The sequence below is a fragment of the Idiotropiscis lumnitzeri genome, chromosome 8, assembly GCF_059441095.1.
Source record: "Idiotropiscis lumnitzeri isolate Australia: NSW breed Sydney's pygmy pipehorse chromosome 8, RoL_Ilum_1.0, whole genome shotgun sequence".
Taxonomy (NCBI): Eukaryota; Metazoa; Chordata; class Actinopteri; order Syngnathiformes; family Syngnathidae; genus Idiotropiscis; species Idiotropiscis lumnitzeri.
Window position 1 is genome coordinate 15,564,999 of NC_142398.1, and position 19,848 is coordinate 15,584,846.

General features: G+C 41.2%; 1 protein-coding gene across 3 annotated transcripts in view; it reads left to right on the forward strand.

Moving 5' to 3' along the window:
- apbb2b (amyloid beta precursor protein binding family B member 2b) overlaps positions 1-19,265 on the forward strand; it is a 41,780-nt gene extending 22,515 nt beyond the window's left edge. The window contains exons 5-18 of one of the 3 annotated variants that reach the window (XM_088302490.1): positions 3,660-3,907; positions 4,541-4,666; positions 5,258-5,329; positions 5,645-5,695; positions 7,602-7,687; positions 7,997-8,057; positions 10,079-10,225; positions 10,798-10,925; positions 13,744-13,858; positions 14,562-14,649; positions 14,736-14,816; positions 15,116-15,231; positions 15,446-15,625; positions 16,174-19,265. In XM_088302490.1, the coding sequence (XP_088158616.1) occupies positions 3,660-3,907; positions 4,541-4,666; positions 5,258-5,329; positions 5,645-5,695; positions 7,602-7,687; positions 7,997-8,057; positions 10,079-10,225; positions 10,798-10,925; positions 13,744-13,858; positions 14,562-14,649; positions 14,736-14,816; positions 15,116-15,231; positions 15,446-15,625; positions 16,174-16,344 (1,670 nt within the window). In that variant the 3' untranslated portion in view covers positions 16,345-19,265. The remainder of the gene's footprint in view (positions 1-3,659; positions 3,908-4,540; positions 4,667-5,257; positions 5,330-5,644; positions 5,696-7,601; positions 7,688-7,996; positions 8,058-10,078; positions 10,226-10,797; positions 10,926-13,743; positions 13,859-14,561; positions 14,650-14,735; positions 14,817-15,115; positions 15,232-15,445; positions 15,626-16,173) is intronic. The other 2 variants (XM_088302491.1, XM_088302492.1) reach the window with 2 other exon arrangements.
- Positions 19,266-19,848: the final 583 nt, after the last annotated feature.

Genomic DNA, 19,848 nt, shown 5'->3' on the forward strand with positions numbered 1-19,848 from the left:
GCCTGTATGACAGCGCTTTCGCACGAGGGAGCCAAAACACACAAGAACGCCAGCACACACATGCACACACACACCCCACACACACACGCACACACACACACTCGCATACTCGCGCAAACGATCGTACATGGTTTAACAAGAGGTCTGAAAAGATTCTCCAACACTGCCAAGAGAATTTGAGTTGAATATTTGGCTTTCCTGCCTCTGGAATCCCGACAGATTTTAATCTTCATCACTGCTCCTCAACCTTGATTAGCACAAAAGATGACCTGAGGATTGCTAGAGCAACCGTGAAGACTTTTGCAATCAACATTTCATGAGGATGAGTAACAGTTTGAGTATAGTTCAGCTTGTTAGCATGTGCACGCAGGGCAAAGTGAAACATTCTGTAACCTCCATCTTTTGCCATCTCTCTTGTTGGCTTCTCTCCCCCTTTCGTCGTGTCCTCCCTCCCTCGCCGCTCCAGTCCTCGTCACCCCCCACCCCCCTCTCTTGCATTGCGCGCCCCCCCTCACCATCCTCTCTCCTCTCTGTCTGGGGTTGTGTGTGTTTGGCAACAGCTCTGGGTTTTCATGCCGTACAAGGCAGCTGGCAAACCACAGTATGATGCTGGGGAAAGACTACATGCTTGCTATTGTCATTGTCAATTACGAGGGTAGGTGTGTTTCTCGGTCTCTATGTGACTGGCGGCTAGTTTGAGCCTTGCATGTGTGTCAGTGAGTGAATGGGATTCTAAGTTTTATAACCAAGGCAGTTTTCTGAATGTGTGCTATTTGTGTGTGTGCTGTTGGTGTGAGTATGTATTGATCGGATTAATGCAGTTTGTGCGTGCATGCGTGCATATGTGTGTGTTTGCATTTACCAAGCATAATGTGTGTAAATGTGAATATATATATTTCTATATTTTTTTTCCAGTTTTGCGACACAAGCTCTCCCCTCCCCCTTACACTCAACTCGCCTCAGCGCTGGCTGCATGCTAACTGTAGCTAAATGGAAAGAAGCACATATTTGTATGAGCAACACAAGTGCTTGCTCACGGTTATTCTCGGTGGCGTCAAGCAAAGACTTCTAATCCTGTGACGACCCACATGGAGTTATGCTGCCGGAGGGTGACGGTGCAAACTTTGAAGCATGATGCAGCCTTCAACCAAGGCTGCTGGAGCTTTCTGTCTCTGACATTCTCTCCCTCTCTCTCTTTCCTTCTTATTCTTTCACTCACTCTTTCTCCCTCCCTCTCTCTTCTTAGTGTACATGTGCCTAATCCACATCCACTTGTCTCCTCATCTCACACCAGTACCCTCTCTGCAGACACTTGTAGTTTGATGCACTGACCTATTTTTGCTTTCGATGGGCTAAGGCCAGGAGATAGAACTACTTCTAACTACTTTTACTCTGGCCACTTTTTATGAATCCAATACAGCACAACATTGATATAGGTTCTTTTTATCGAGGACAAAAAGTCAAGAACCATGTTTTTATGGCTGGAATTGATGTCTGATAATCACATGTCTCTCTGAGCATCCTTAGTTTCCATTAGGCTCAAGCTTGTAAAAAATCTGTAAGAGCATTTGAACAGACTTGGAGAGGACCTTGATGAAGAACTTATGGCAAGACAGTAAAGAGTGAATAATTTAATATGACAGACATTTAGAGGTCGCTTGTCGTTTTCCCTCAATTTATTGGGAACCGTTGAGTACTCCTTAAGGTTGTTGCCAAGGTTCAAGTTATAACAAAAGCTTTTTTTGGGGGGGGCTCTGCAGTTTTATTAGGGGGATTAAAGTGCGTACTTTCATGTGTGCATGCACACAGAAATAAGAACATCATATTGGGGGGGGGGAGTATGACTGTACCGCGTACATCATAACACTAGAGAGAAAAAAAAAAAATTCAAATCCACTTCCTGGAAACAGCATAAATCAAAGTTGTGGGTAAGTTCCAGTTCTGGAACTCAGTATTTTAATGGATCATTATTCTTCTATTTTGTAATCTTATATTTTACCTTATTGGTGAGTGTCCTGTACAATAATTGGCTGCTTGGCAATGAATTGTTGGCAATGCTGTCATGCTGGAGTGATTTGAATTGTAGCTTTACATAACAAATGCATTGCAATATTTTTGCAGACAGAAATCCATTTGGTCCACTGAATTTCAGTTGAATTCATTTGCTATCTTTTGGGAGCTGACTGAATGTGCAAAATGAGTTGTTGCACTTAGTGTTGGTTTGTTTAGCAGTTTTGTGCCCCCGTTGAATTCTAGTTTTTATGCCTGAGAGCTCTTTGCACATGGAAAAACCGCTTCAAACCCTGCAGTTTTGTGTGTCTAGATCAGCATACAATTGTTCATATCTCCAAGTGATTTCTTGGGTGAAACAACACTAAGTTAACTGAACACACCAGTTTGTGTGCAAGCAAGTGCCTACATTTCATTTGAGCCCAAGACCGTTAAGGCCATCACTATGACATATCACCTGCTGTCGTAGACACGGCCCCTCAGGCTGCTTTTCATCAGCATGGTCAGCACATTAAAGTCCCTCTCGCTCTCTCTCTCTTGATCGCTCTCAAACTACCCTGCGTCATGCTGAGAGGTGTTTCAAATATTTTGGTGAGGTTATTTAGTAAAATGAGAAAAAGGTTCAGAAAAACACTGCAAAGCCAAACCACAATAATAAATTGTTAAATGAATACATCATATTACCCATTGTTTTATAAAAACATTTGATTTATTGTGTTGAATCTTATTTGATTGGTGTAAATAATAGTCTAAGATGAGTATGTGTAGAATATGAGTGATTTGCTACCTTTTGGAGTTTTTAACCATCGCCTCGAAGTTCGCTAGCACCAAAATCCTCTAAACGGCTATAAGTGTGTAAATGTTGTTTGCTACTTTCAGACGAGGAGACCTTTTATTAGTGATGTGAGTGCTGTAAGATTGATTTAAAGTTTCAAAGTCATTTCATCTTTACTGTGTGTGTGTGGGTGTGGGTGTGTGTGTGTGTGTGTGTATTTGTGGCGTCTTGGAACCTGGTATATTTCCTCCAAATGTGTCGCTGTCAAATAAATTACATCAGCTAGCTGCTCCGCGTTGTAAAGATGTGCTCTTTATGCTTCTGAGATGTTTAAATCTCAGTATAAATTCTGAACCTGCTCTGACATCTGCAATGACTCAAGCAAACTTTTTTTTTTTTGTGACTTCCGAAAAAGAAACAAAATAAAAAATACCAGATGTCCTCTGCCATCACATGTGCCGCATTCAAGCTGCGGTTTGCAAACATGATGTCATTTGCTTTTTGCCTTTTTTGGCATGTTTCACCAATGGAAAGAAATTCTGCACAAGAAAAACCTTTCAAGCAGCAGTCTTCTCTCAAGCAAGCTTATGTTTGCTTTCTGCTTTTATTAGAAGGACATACAAATGACGTTCTGAAAACTTTGTGTTAGTTTGTTCTGTCATTAAAGCAGTCGCTTTACGCAATATAAACAGCTAATTAATAGCTAATAATTTCCCCATAATAAATGTTCGACATAAATTTTATTAATTTATAGCAAAATTTAACCCATATAATAACATAATACATTAAATGTGTTTACAATTATTTTTTAAAAAATCACCTACTGATTCCCAATTGATTATTCTCTTGTACGTAACGTCTTTCCTCTTCTTAGCAGATATCTGGAATGAGCAGTCGTTCCAAACGGACGCGGACCTGCCGCCTGGATGGAAAAAGATCACAGACATGGCGGGTATCTACTACTGGCACATTCCCACGGGTGCAACCCAGTGGGAGAGACCCGCCACCCACCCTGCACCCCCTGGACAGACTGAGCCGGAGGCGCTGGGTGACCACAAAAGCTCGACACCACGTAAACAGTCACTGGGTTCACTCAGCCCCTCCCCAACTGCTGACCAAGAGGTGAGAGACTTGGGGAATGCAAACATGTATGCCAAGTGAACGTTGTTTTAAACTCTGCTTCGTGCTTGAAATAATTCTTACATCTGGTATGAGGAAACATGACAAATGAAGCTTGACGCTTACTGTAAATTAATCAGGACAGAAAATGGATAAACCTTTGAGGAATATTAAATGCAGTGAGACAAATTATTGCCTTGTAGATTCTACTTCTGATTGTGATTAGTCAACATTGTATGCAGTGAATTGAAAGTAGTTGCCAAATATTCATCATTCCTCCACAGCACACAAAAGGATATGTCTGTATGTGTGAAGTTATATTTTCACCAGTCGTATAATTAGGTACGCCTGCACAATCTAAGCCACAATGCCCAAGCTCTATTAATCATTCTTCTATAAAGATGACGAGACAGTTGTCTGTAGTTTGCTGCACTGCATCGCACCAAGAGTCTTGATCAAAACTGTCTCCTAATTTTCACAGAATTTCTGACACAGCTATTCTTTTTGCTCTCTTTATTGAGCAGTTTTACTTAATAATTTGGTGAGCGAAATGGTTGAAGGCTGGTTGAAGATGACATCACACCCCTTTATTTATTTATTTTTTTTTAATTATTTTTTTTAAATGTGTGCCTGTAGGCATGTCAGGCTGAGGTCTTCTTCAGGGGCTCCACTCGCTCCGGGAGCACCACCTCCGACAGCTCAGTGGAGCCTCTCCACGAACACATCCTGCCCACGTGCGGATTTGTCAACAGCTGCTATTTTGTAAGTAACCTGCAGGTGCCTATTTCCCCTTGATAGACACAGTCTGAACATACGGTGAGAATTAGTCTTAATGACATGATCTATAGTTTCCTGTATACCTGACAACAAGAAACGACCTAACAAGACATGCGAGCAATGAGAGCAAGGCAGCGAGAAGACCGCCAATAATCCAGTGGCGTAGTAAAATACAAGAAGACTGAGACAATCAATCATTCAGTCATGGAGAATGATGGATCGTCACTGAGAGGAAAGTAGATTGATAGAGAGGTACGGCTGGTAGATAAAACATTGACTTAGATGGGATTGACTGATGTTGGCAGATAGATGGGCCACAATCCATCCAAGCGCATCCATCTGGTGGAGGTGTCGATGTTTTACCGCCTTGCATTTCAATGCGGCTTCGTGTGCTACATTAAGCTGCTTGTTTTCACGTTGTTAGCATACGAATGTAATTTTGAAAAAGCAATTCAAAGGTTTATACGATCTGGATCTGCTGCAACCGTAGAATCTCTGTAGTTATTTTATTTTTAGCACTATTTTAACGATTTTCTTCTTTTGAAATATGATCCAAATTTTTTTTCCCCCGTTCAGCCTCGATCTACGTCGCTACAGGGGATGTCAGATCAAGAATGTACCCCCCAGCATCAAGAAGACAAAGACAAGGTGGGAAACGGCTGAATTTCTCCCTTGGCACTTCTTTCACATTTTCCCCAGTAAATGAGATTCTATCGGATTGTCATGTATTTTCAAATTTTACTAATTCTAAATGGAAAGGTGAATGTTCAATAGGAGCAAGGAACTTTTTTTTTTTTTTTTTAGCTTAATAGCTTTTCCTTGAGTTGCTCCTCATTGTAACAAACACCAGTGTGCAGTGAGCAAGTTAGTTAAGCTTTGTTCTGTCTCTCTCTCCTTGACTCCCCCTCTCAACCTTGACCCCCCCAACTGTATGTGCACTTGTGTTTTAAACGCCATTTGTAGAAACACATGTGGGGTGATTTTGGCGGAAAGATTGATAGTGAGGTGTGGAAGGCAAGTATCATGCATTCAATGAGCCTTATCGCCATCCTAAACTGTGAATGTGTGGATTAATTATCATTTAATGCTCCCCATTAACTGCCTGGACAGCATGTGCGGGCTGAAGCTCTAACATCAACCAGCCGGGCACAATATTGTGGCTTATGCTTAATGAACGGAAACATCTCATGGCTGCAGCAACACTTTTCTTGTCTGTTCACTCAACCTTCCTGCTGCATAGATATGAATGTGTCCGCACAGACTGTATTTACTACGCGAACTCTCTTTGCTTGATGTCTGCGCATGTCCCGTTGCACATAAAGCGCACCATTGCCATTGCTCCATCCAGCTCGAGCACTCTGCTATGCAATTTGGATGCATGCTGGAATTTAGTGTTTAATGGTTTGTGACAAGTTTGTGTCCTTTTAGCCCTTCTCTCATATACAATAAAATGCAAAACAACTTTATTTATATACCGCATTACACAACTGAGTGAAAGTGTGAGTCCTGGCTATGTGTACAAGTTTGTCATGTTCTAGCCTACCAAAGCTTTTTCTTTTTTTTTTTGTTTTTTAAATAGGGCTCGCATCAGTGGTTTGGGAACAGCATGAGATATAGTGGTGTGCCTTTGTGATGAAGGAAAGCACAAAAACCACAAGTTTATTTTTTTTTTTTTCCAGCGCTTTAATGCTTTGCTAACTTTCATGTACTCTAGGGACGGATGGAACTAAGCATATGCTGACGCCGTGCATAGGTTTATTAGCTGGAGAAGAATGAACATTATCTGAATTAGCACAGAATATATGTGTATGAGCTAGAAGGGTCGAGGGGTAAGAATGAGATAGCAAGGGTGGGGTACTTTAAATACTTAATCTTCACTTCAATCAATTGTACAGAGCAATGGTGAGTGTGTTAAGAAGGTAAAAGACAGGTGGAGGTGGGTGTATTACTTACAGGATAATAGAGTCTCTGGTACGCAGCCTGGCGGGTAAAGTTGGTGAGGCGTTTGGTGATGTACGGCTTAGAGACAGTGACACTGAAGTGTAAACAGGAAGCAGAGTTGAAGGTGACGGAATTAAAGTTGTTGAGGTTTTATTTAGGAGGGACCAGGTTGGATAGGATTGCTCATCAGAGCGACAGCCAAGGTTAGAGGTTTTGGAGACAAAGAGAGAGCGAGTGAGCTTTGATGTTTTGAACATATCCTGAGTAGTCAGTATATTGAAAGAACGATGATGAGAATGGCGCGAGAGGGTCTAAGAGAAGATCTTGAGGAGGATGAAGGCGGTAGGAAAAGGATGACGCCCTGTGGCGACCTGTCACGGGACAAGCTGAAAGGGAAAGATGGGAAAGAATAACAAGCTGTCCTGTGATGCCAATGTTCGAAGATGCAGAGACTGGCAGTTCTTGTTGCTGAAATGATGACTTGATGAGATAACGTGGTAATGCTAGTCATGCACACTCAGAAGTATGGAGACTCACAGTTCTTTTGGAGATGTTTTGAAACATTGACTTACTGTAACTTTGAAGAAAGCTTCGTAGGTTGCAGCACTGTTTGTTTTCTTCCTTCGGACCAAACAAGGTCTCACAAAAATTATATGAGTGAACGTATGACCAAATGTTTTCCAAAACTTGATGAGAAATACATTTTCATGGGTTTATCATTAAACTAAATGTGGTTAATTCTTACATCTTAAATGTGTCTGTAACATCCAGGAGAAAAAAAAACAACAGAGTGACAAACAATATATAAAAATCTTGATTTCGGCTTTCTAAATCCATGCACCAAAGGGTTAAGGATAATAATGAAACCCACTCACCGCGCTACCACAATTTTAGTGGTTCCATGTGTGAAGAGGGCTTTAAGGTATTGTGTGTTTTGGTAGTTTTCCTACATTCTCACTATATTGTTTATGCACACCAGGACTTGCAAGCCGCCACGGTGAACCCTGACCCCAGCTTAAAAGAATTTGAAGGTGCAACGCTTCGCTATGCATCACTAAAGTTAAGGTAATAACATATTACTTTTGCAACTTTTTTTGCATAGTTTTAAATCCTTTCTTTGCTCCTGTGACTTAATTATCCGATGCTCCACCTGTATCTGGTTTGCTTCTCCTATTTAGTGTTTAATCACTGTTAAATAACTTCCGACGAAGCAGGAAATTTACTCTCCCAATCAGGAAATGGATGTCTGTTAGTGTAATGACTGCTCTGGTAGATTTGTGTTGAGTAGAGCTAATAGTCGCCACAGCAACACTCCATTGCTAATCTTATAACGGCATCACTATATTCCACATCTGCGTTTGATGTTTATTCCAGGAACCGTCCAGCAGTGGAAGAAGACGACTCGAGCAGTTGCAACTGTGATCCACAATCAAAGGTAAAGACTTTGTTTACCAAATCCAGCCTCAGTGAATGACGTGTCTGTGTTGGAAGGAATAGACGTGTTTGTTAGCACCACCTAGTGGTCATGAAGAGCATTAGCGCTACTTGGTTCCTGGATTCAACCTTTTTCATGCAATCCACCTCTTAATGCCACCACTATTACATCGCAATTAAAGAAACCATTAGTCTGCACAAAAAAGCAATAAGGCAGCACGCAACTGTGCCACATACATTATCTTGAGCATTTTAGAATCAGTATTTATCCAGAAAATACATTTGTTGGTGATGCGGATTTTGATTATTAAATTTAATATTGTGTGCCGGTTGCTACAAATGTGTTTTGCTATTCGAACTTAGCTTGCTCTGACTAACAATTTGTCTTTCTACAAAAATGGACCACGCCTCACAGTAATTTCCATAAATTATCATGCATCTTTCTGATGGTAGTACAATTTTAATTAATGAGTGGATGGGCATTTACTAATGTACAGAATTGATAGGACTCGATCATAACAACCCAAAAGGCAAATGAGTGTTTCAATGACCAACAAGCGTCGCTTCCCGGGCAGAGAGCCAGCAAGAGCAGGGACAGAAAGTCAAGACAAGCCAACTTGAATTAGGTTAATCCACGGAGAGCACGATCAGGATTATAAAATAGGTTTATATACAAACTTCAACTACTACTCTCTTGTTAATGAAATGCTTGCTGGAAAGAAAGTCAAACGGGGCCATCTGCTGGATATGGTACTGAACTGCCTCCCCTGCTCAAATGCGGAGTCACCATGCAGTTATGTTTAGACGTCATTATATTTGTAAAAGTGGTATTTTTAATACGGTTTTGTCCTGGATCTCATTCGCATGCGCAGGTCTTCTTATGAGCATTTGTGCATTCCAAGACTCTTTGTGATTTACCAGATACCGCATTTTATGTGCAAGTCTATTTTGCATGTATACCTGCAATGACGTTTGGTCTGAGAGAGAACCAGACAGCTCCACTCACCCAAACACCCTGCATCGGAAATGTGGAGTGGACTATGTGTTCCATAAATAAAACACATTGCTCTACTCTATAAACTGGGTCAACCAGTGCGGACTTGGCACAAGGTTTATATGGTACATCCGTTGTGTTTGCATTTTTATCTTGTCTGCAGTGTTGTTTGCATCCGTCTGTTGATTGCTCTCAGGCCCACTTGAACTGTTAATTGCTCAAAATAAAGCAGAGAAAGGATGGGAAATTGCAAGGTGGTCGTCACTCTTGTTTAGGATCATGGTTATTTGTTAGAGTGGGTTGGACAAGGTGACAGAGTCCTGTCTGACTAGGCAGTAAATATTTGATGAAACACGGCTCACTCTATTTGCTGTCTGTATCAACCGAAGATTAACATTTGTGTCCCTCTGATTAAATTGTGGAATTGATATTTCCATAATTTCCGGACTACAAAACACACCTGATTAAAAGCCAGCTAATTTTAGCCATAAAAACACGTTTAAACAAATATTGGCCGCTTTGTATTAATAGCCACGGGTTTCCACCTTCTAACTTGGGATATTTGCAAAGTAAAAAGTTACAACGATAGATCTTTAAAAACTTTTATTTACCTCAAACACTGGTTGACAATGCTCCCACCCCCACCCCAAACAATGCCGAATGCAGCTAGTTACTCGGTGGCATCCCAGAACTTTTCTCATTCACTCTTGTTGTCACATGAGGCCAATTTGGGGTGTTACAATCTTGTCTTGAAAGTAACTACTGTAATTGATGGCGTGGTAATTAAGGCAACAGTGCTGACGTTTGTTTGTCTCATTAGTGTGAATAATACATTTTATTGTGGAAAATGCAATATTTTCAGTAAATTAATGATTTTTGACTATAAATAAAAGACCCCCACAGATTTATGAATTCATTCTCTTTTTGTGGCACTCAGGTGCTGTTTTTAGGGCTTCGACCATCTGTCAACAAGTTTTCACAAGATCTTGGATTAAAACTTATTTTTGCCTGTATGTGTGTGTCTTCAGTGTTTTGCAGTCCGCTCTCTGGGATGGGTGGAGATGGCAGAGGAGGACTTGGCACCTGGCAAGAGCAGCGTGGCTGTAAACAACTGCATACGGCAGCTGTCTTACTCCAAAAATGACATCCGAGACACAGTCGGCATCTGGGGCGAGGTGAGTGAGCTCGTGGTTGTTGCATTCTCATTGACAGCCGGAAGCCAGCTAAATTAAGCGATGAAAAATAGAAGCAATATTTTGAAGCCTTCTCATTCTCTGGGGTGGTTGCACTTAATTTGAAAAGACAGCCTTCTTCCACCCATTTCGCACTCTTCTTTTTGTTTTGTTTTTTTCTGAAGCTCAAGTATTTATTTTGAGGCTTTTAATAAAGGAACAAATGGTGCAAGTGTGCATTACACCAATAGGAACTGACAAGAAATGGGACAGATTTGTATGCCCTCTGTCAGAGAAAGAACCTTGTTAATATGAGTGAGCAGTTCAGTTCATTTTCCCATACAGTTTGCTGTTATTAGTGTTTGGTCTGTGGACTAAAATATTGGAGTTCCCACTTTGATGGAGTATGTCAGTGGGAACATTTGTCCATTCATCCGTGTCGATTGCATCCATCCAATCTGTCTGATTAATTCATTCACAAAACCTCCATATATTGTCGCTGTCACTGTTAGTGAACATTTCTATTACATGCTTCATAACCTGTGTGTGCGTCGTTTGTTCGTGTTTGTGCGTAGGGGAAGGACATGTACCTGTTGCTGGAGAATAATATGTTGAACCTGGTTGACCCGATGGACCGCAGTGTCCTTCACTCTCAGCCTATCGCCAGTATCCGCGTCTGGGGCGTTGGCCGTGACAATGGCAGGTAGGTTACCGTGGCAACATAAGGGCATTCTATGTTAGACCTATGCTCTAATATTTCTTACTGTGTCACCCTATTGGAGTCCAATGTTGTGTATTTTTTGTCAAGTTTTTAGTACTTTAAGGTGTAAAACAAACCGGATGATGTGACTGCAGACAGAGACTCTTAATGACAAAGCACTGGATAAACCATTCGTAGTACTTATTCATCACAAATATACCACATACCAGCTGCGCATCACTTTTGTCTCCATCCATTCATTGCTGACCATCCTCCTTATCTTTAGAAGGTAAAGGCAAATCCAAACACTAACAAATCTTGCAGCCAACCATGAATAATCGACTCACCTGGCACTGCGGCAGTGAACCAGAAGAGGGTGTTGTGTCCCACAGAAAGAGACTAAATCAAAAATGAGCCTAGGGAACAACAGCACATTTATGTCAATCTGCCAATTAATTCAATAAAAAAATAAAGAATAAATAAATAAAGGTCCGGAACTCAAAATGTTTAGATTTACATATCTGACCCATCAAATAATATCTAATAATCATACACACATACTCTCACACACACACACACACACACACCCGCACCCACACACACACACACACTGTATTTATAAGCGCAAGTCCCCATGTGAGACGCATCAACCTTGTGCTCCTCAAGTACTTCACCTTTATTTGCAGCATTCTTATTTGGAGTGTTGATAGCAACATCTCAGTAAGCTGCATGAGGGAGGACGAAGAGGCGGCTCAAAAGAGAAGGAGGGGGGAGGGGGTTGGCTGAAGAAGGGGGAAACAGGGATGAGGCTGAGAAGGGGGGGGTCTACTTACTACTCACTGGATCTGCAGCAGGCAGGTTGGGGAGTGTGCACTCATATGCAGAGCGTCTCAAAGATTTTGTCCCAAAACCGCTGTGAGTATCTTATTCACATTATTGTTTTTTTGTAATAGGAGTCAGGGCTTTTTGTTCTTCTTTTACAGGAACTTATCTGAGAATGACTGTCTGTTGCTATGATAGATACAAAATGCAAGTGACCTGTTGTAAATATTCTGATCTTCTGTTGTAAATATTGTATTCACATTTGCAACAGCGTGTGCGTATCCTCTGGATCAGCTCATGAACTCTAAAACTCATTATCGCAATTACTGACTCCCACATCAATCTGGACAATTTGTCGCAGTAACTTTTATCTTTATCGCTCATGTGAGTGCTCGTCATTACAGGTCACATCACATTCATGTGGGCTCCTAATATTTTCTCCTCTCTTGAATCACATCTTCTGTGCACATTTTACATGAAAGGTTTCCATCAATAGTTCCCTAAGGCACAACTTTATTCCAAAGGATTTTCGTGTTTTGCCAATAAGAACCTTCTAGTGACTTTGCTTAGTTTGCTTGTTCACAACTTCTTCCTATTGTGATGGTTGTCTTGGGTGCTACAGAACATTTAAATATGTCAAAGGCAATATATTATGGAAAATGTACTTTTTCCGCATATAAATAATCGGGTCTCTGGAATTTCAAATTGCCAAAGTGTAACGTCACAAAGTTGTGGACTATTTCTAAAACTGTCTCTACAACTCCAGTGAGCCGCTCAGAATTGTATAAATTGTACCATGACTATGATCCAGCGGTGGCTTGATTCATTTGTAGTCTGGGTGCAGATGGGTGAGCATCTCAGTTACCATCGTCCTTGCTCGACACGAGTTGTCAGGGTAACAGAGGCCATACGCTGCATTTTCTTGAGAAAGAACCGCCCCCCCAAAGCTGAGCAGTTTTGAGCAGAGTTTGACAAGTGTCATTATGTATTTTTTGGATTGGGGAATGACTGAGGCCTATTATTAAGACATTATGGCCGTCTTTTGAATTCTACGAAATGTCTCCTTCAAAATCCTTCTTGATAAAAGTTGGTTTAAATAATCAGAACTAAATGTGATCAGGGTCCGAACTTGCATGTTCCGAGTCAAACTGTGTCGTTGTCGTTTTTTTCTCTGACAATCTGCTACTAACCTTTTCACTTTCCCTCCTGGCTTCCGTGGATACAGAGAGAGGTAAACGCATTCCTCTTCTCTTCTTTGTGTCTCAAAATCATCTTGGGCATTTCTTATTGTTTCATTTCCTCTGCGTCTCCTTCTTTCTACCCTCTTCAAAGTGATTGTTTATGAAATGAACACACTGTAGACGTCTAGGAAATGAGGCAGACTTCTCTGTCTGCAAACATGTTTTTATACCTTGCACACAGACGCAGAGAGAGAAATGAGATCATTCCAGAGAAACCAGACTCTTTATGCCTGTTACGCGTTGAGAGAATTTTTTGGAAAAAACACACGAAGCTCCCTGGAGATTATTGCAATGTACCCTTTTTGCGTAAGAGTGTTCCCATGTGTGTGTGTTGTTCCCTCCTTCCCCTTACGTTCTGATCACTTTCAGTGCTGCCGCCTGCTGTCAGTCTATTTATCTCGCTTTCACGTCACACTGCACTATTCATCTCTAGGGTCCATCGACCTGGCCAGTGTGTGTTCATTTGCGTGTGAGTGTGTTAGTGTAATTATCTGACAAAAGGTCAGCTCATCCCGCATCACAAAGCAAGGTGCACAATAGTGTGCTTAGCTGGATTTTGTATGGAAGAACAACCCGATGAAACACCTTTGGGATTAACTATGACTGTCATTCTCAAAAGTGCGGTACCAATAATAGGTGGGCTCAATCTCGCGGCACACCGGAAGTTCTGAATTAAATGTGCATAAGTTAGTGTTTGAAACACGTTTTACTGTGCATTTATTATATTCATCTAAAAATTTTGTGTCCTATCCTCACAGGGATTTTGCGTACGTGGCACGGGATAAAAATACAAGGATCCTAAAATGCCATGTGTTCCGCTGTGACACGCCGGCCAAAGCCATTGCCACCAGCCTCCATGAGATCTGCTCCCGGGTAAGTCGCGCCAAATAGCTCCAGACAATGCATTGTAACAGAGTTTGGGGTAATATGCATTTTTAGTTGATGAATGGTTGAATTCATCTTTTAGCTGGAAATCACACATTATGTTGGGATACATGTGAAGTGAAACCATTTTATTAAAAATCTTTAAATTCATATCCTATTCAAAATGTATTATTATTTAGCCTGTTCTGTATTTTTCTAACGATACATTTCTTCAAAAGTCTTGAGAATCTGCTAGGAGGCCACAAACCAATGATATCTTTTTTTTTCATCAATGTCTGTAAAATTCTCTTCAACTCATTTTTTTGCCACCCAAGAAGTCCATTTAACCAATAAACCATAGTAGTAAAAGTAATCATAGACGTGCACTATATAAATTTCCTGGGTATGAAAATACCCACAAAAACTCTACAATCAAATTCAAAATATTTTAGACTTTTATATGTCTTCTATATTAATATCAAACTTTTGTATTTACCTTAACACCATTGAACACCAGCTAAACGTTTCAATGAAAAATCCGATATATGCTAAAGTGATAAAAGTAAAGATAAAGATGTCCTTTATTAGTCCCACAATGGGGAAATTTGTACTGCATTTACATTCTTGTTGAACCATCTGCTTCGTTAACATGCCTTGCCTTCCTCACCCTTTCTTCCCTCTGGCCATCACCCCATCCCTCACCCACATACAGATTATGACGGAGCGAAAGAATGCCAAAGCGATGGCAGGAGGCTCTTTCCAGGACAGGATTCAGGCAGGACTAGATCTGCCTTTACAAGGTTGGTACTTCATCAACATCTTCACCTCTCGGCACCCAACCACTTACTGGAATTACTTTCAAACCATTTCATCTTTATTTTGGCAGAATTCCCCACACCAAAGACTGAGTTGGTTCAAAAGTTTCAGGTGCTCTACCTCGGAATGATGCCCGTTGCCAGACCGATAGGTAGGTGTTTCTCCCACCTGAAATTGGTGTAGTTGAATAGTTGAAGCTTAATTTCAAACTGACGCATAAAACAAAATAAATTTGAACACTAGAACGTTCCACCAAACTATATAATTTCATCCAAAGGAAGTCCGCAATTTTAATGCGAACTTATAATGTGGAACACCTTAGACCAGTTACTGGTAATTAGCATAAATGTTATGGTAATTTATAGACTTTCAAATGACTGTTAAAACTGCAATACCCGTATAGTGGTGATTACTGTACTTAAAATGTGACTGTTATCCTTCTCATTGCAGGCATGGATATACTGAATGGCGCAATTGGTAGTTTAGTAAGTTCTTCCGGCAAAGAGGACTGGACTCCGGTGGCCCTCAACGTGGCCGATGCCACAGTCACCATCAGCAAAGACGAGGTCAGCCACTCGTCTGACATTGAAATGTCTGAAAAATTGCAGCGTTGCGCAATGAACCGCGCACAAGAAACAATCCTATTTAGTAAAAAAATAGCAGCTTATAGATTTAAGATGAAGCATCCAAAGCTCATCTGCTCCAGTGGTCCGATTTATTAAGAGGCAGCACTTTGTTTCACGTGACTCTTGACAATATCTCACCCATGTCCCCAAACAGGATGAAGAGGAAGTGCTGGTGGAGTGCCGCGTACGTTTCCTATCGTTCATGGGCGTGGGGCACGACGTGCGTACGTTTGCTTTCATCATGGACGCTGGTAGCCATCGCTATGACTGTCACGTGTTCTGGTGCGAGCCCAACGCGGGGAGTGTGTCGGAGGCCGTTCAGGCTGCTTGTATGGTGAGTTGTCGGAGGAAATGATCACCTTGACTGTATTGGATCAAAGCAGTGGTGGGGAACAAGCAGCCCGTGGGCCTTATGCGGTCCGTTGGAGCATTTTGTCCAACACACCAAGAATTGTAAAGATAAATTAGCGGCGTTTCACCTCAATTAAAAATTCGACACCATGCTACGCCCGCGTAAGATGGAGGTTGAATTGATATTGCAGATTTTCTTTCTTCCAAAGTACTATCTGACAACTTTTAGATATTTTGTGCCCCTTGATGTTGTAAGCAGATGTTGCTATTGCATACTTCAGACACGGCAATGTCCCCACTTTCTGTGAAGTGTCTGAAAGGGGCACGCATTATGCCACTTATGCACAGATTTGTCATAAAGGCAGTGTGAAAGTGGCTTATGCTGAAGTTAGGAAGATAAAAAGCTATCTGCCTTGTAGGGCTTTACCACATTCACTTTATTAAAAGTTGAATGTAAGAACTGCATTCAGGCTATTCTGTGTGTGTGCGCGTGCGTGTGCGTGTGTGTGTGTGTGTGTCCCCATCTCTCAGCTGCGGTACCAGAAGTGCTTGGTGGCGCGGCCGCTTTCCCAGAAGGCCTGCGGCTCATCACCACCGGGCGACTCCGTGTCCCGCCGGGTCTCAACCAGCGTCAAGCGGGGCGTCCTTTCCCTCATCGACACCCTCAAACAGAAGCGGCCCGTCACTGAATTACCGCAGTGACCGCGAAAGCACCAAGCACTACCAACTTCCCCGGCCGTACCCTGCACCCAGTCGCCATGGTAACTACCCGCACCACTATAGAAAGTACCATCGACTCCTGTAACCATGGTAACAGCAAAGACCCTCCAGAGTTTGGTCATGTCCCCCTGCCAAATGCAAACCACAAGACTCAATCAAGCTCATGCGTATCGGTGTGAGACGGCTAATTGTGAACAATGTACATAAAAGCGTCTCGCATCCCCCTCAGGGCGGGGCAACAAAAGACAACACCCCGTCGTTATTGCACGTGCTGCAGCATGACCTCGCACACTCGGTCAAGTTTGTTTACGCCCACCTTGTCAGCGTTTAATGGCGCCTCGCTTGTAGACATCAATTCGACATCGACACCACCTTGTGCACTGTCTCGTAAGTCACCGCCCAATTGGATGTGGAGTGCCGGAATCGTTGAAGATGGAGTTTTAAAGTCATGGGTTTAACACTGAACAATTGTTGTGTTGGGAATGACTCACTCATTCTCATCCCAAAAAAATAATAGAGGATTTTTATATAGTGGAGTGTATATTTGACCTTTGACGTACATGGAAATTTTTTTTTTTAAATACTGCTCGAGCGAACCGTTTATTCTGTCAATGCTGTTGCGTAGTTACGTCAGCTAGTGCTGGTGCCATCTAGTGGCATTGTGGTGCCAATGCACTATGTTGGTGTGAGTTGAGGAATTCACATCTCACATTTACATAGTCCTGGTTATTCAATTCTCAGATTAAATTCAATACCGATATTTCATTATGTACCATCATCACACAGATTGTGTTGGATATAGTGTATTGTTATTCTATCATTTTATAAATTTTAGGTTCTTACTTTATTTCCAATATGGCTGAACCGAAGACTTATTGTAGCAGCAGGCCAAACTGCGCAAGGTGGTGTCTATGTACGTATGTCTACGGGTCTCCCCAGTTGCTCTCACACTTAACACGCAGAAGATGGTAAAAAGCTCTGTGAAAGGAAGTTTGACAATGACGACTTCAATAACGAGGACAGGAATAAATAAAAATGTGTCTCGCTCCCATGATCCCGCATGAAACTTCCTTTCCTCAACAAATAATACACTCGAGGCAATATCAGTACATCACTGCTGCTTTTACAATCTGAAGGCGTGAGAAAAGACAGATGCTTGGCTAGGATGTAAAAAAAAAAACAAAAAAACGAGTGGTGACCCTTCACCCGAAGCATCCCCTCACATACTCGCCATTTTGTCACCACTCGAATGATGACAGATGATAGCCATAATGGTGGAGGACACAAGAGACTGATTGGGGTGACGTTGAGCTCGCCCCAGGCGGAAGAGAGACTGCTGCTTTCACACCCCGCAGATGTGGGCATGCTGCTGCTCCGTTATCCACATGCTGGAGGAAGTGCTGCCGCTCAGCGTTAGGACCCCAGCTATGTGCTTTTATACTTGTTGCTGTCATTTTATTCACATTGTGAGAAGGAAAAAAATAATCCCAAGCATTCTTTGGGTTTGTTAACTAATGGCATGTCGGCATTAACAGGGGTATTTTTTTTTCTATGCATTTTGGCCTCAAGTCCACACTCAAATTTGTCAAGTCATCATTGTAGACTTTTATATGTGATTCTAATTAGAATAAGAGGAAAAGAGGCTCCATGGATATTTATTTTAAGTGTCACACCATTTTACATTCATTCTTGTATGCATTTTTTTTTCCAATTTTCAACACTTTAGATTGTTCAATAATTTGTGAGGTAAAAAAAAAAAAAGCACTCACAAGTGTGGACTGACCAATAGCATAAATTTGTTCCGACCTGATGGCAGTGAATTGTTGTCGTCGTTTTGTGTTATAATATCAGTCTGCCAAAGTTTTGTTGCGTTAAAAAAAAATACCCATGTACATGTGGATATTTCGTAAAGCTAATAGGAAGTTCCCTTTAGCTGCTATTGATGTCTCTAGTCTTCTTGTGCTTCAAAACACCACTTTTTTTTAATGTATACAGTTTCCTATCTTTTTTTCCACAAGTGCCCCTCACACGTCACATTACTTATTTTTCAGACGAATCTTTTTGAGCTTTTTTTTCTTTCTTTATTACACATAACTTATTATTTATATGAACAAAAAAAAAATCCTAAAGCAACATACATGGTAAATTAACACATTGACTTACCATTGACAGGAAAATCGCCTGGCAACAGCAACTCAGCCTTCTCGCCACCTTTTGTCTGATTGAAATGTGAACGGGTTGACAAATGTATGTACATAGTCTCCATGTAAGGTAACATTTATTGTTGTAATAAGCTATTACTTTCATTGTGAATGTTTTTACTTTTCTATTATTTTATTGAAATGCCTTTTTTTTTTTTTCCGAACTCACCAAATGGCCAAAGTGTAACATATAACTTGTAGATAAGAAAACGAAAGCAAATAATTACTTTTTCATTTCAGTTGTCAATTAAGTTGACGCCTGATAAGCGATTATCTATGCATTCTTTTCATGGCAAGAGTCGTTACAATGCCTTGCATGCCCAAGGACGATCGAGAGAGAGACTGTATGTACTGAACAGAAATATTTTTATTTTATTTATTCTATTTTATACAGGTATATAGACTGATTTTATTCATGGGGGCTCGTGAAGTCTCATTTTGAGTCATTGTTTCAGTGCTCGCAACGCTCCAACAGGCTCCGCTTTGCAGAGGGAAAAAAAAATGCAAATCTCCACCAAGAGCTGGATGTTCTCTGCTGGAGGAGGAGGTAGAGGCTGCAGAGGACTCCCAGTGTCTCATAGACAACAATAACACACACTCCATTTCCTGCCAATGGATGTGTCGCCTCCTGTTTGCTGCTCACTGATTTGTACACGTTATCAATGTAACCAATTGTGAGAATAAACAGCATCTTAAAACGGACTCATCAGTCTGCATCAACTTGTGCGTAAACTACACTTGACTGCCAGTTTAATTTTAAGACTGTATTAAATCCCTCTCTTATCAGAAAATGAAATGTCAGGTTTATTTAGTTTTTTTTCAGGGTGAAGTCTGAAATATGTCATGAAAGTCTGGTGTTCTATTCAATTTGAAAATGCAGTTGGCTGAAAATATGTTCCAAAATTGGGATTCGAACTTTACAAGCAGCGTTTTGCTGCAAATCAACTCAAAATCATGTCATGCTCTAGAATAGTTTTATTTTAAGTGAATGGAAATGTAAATCACTTACATCCACAGTTGGACTTAAATGTCATTTTTTAAAACAGCAACATTAATGCTATTGGTTCGCCCGTCTAGTGACAGTTGATCGACAGTTGCGATAGCCAATTAGATCACCAGTTGATGACCGTAAAAGGCCTTCTTGTTGGCTTTACGTTGAACGTGATGAACGAGTCTTGTGATTGGATACTCTGTTGTGAGGGAGCAGCGCTATGCGGAATCAACACACTGGAGCTAGCGACCCTAAGAAAATCTGAAATATATTCTTGCTTGTTTAAACCAATGA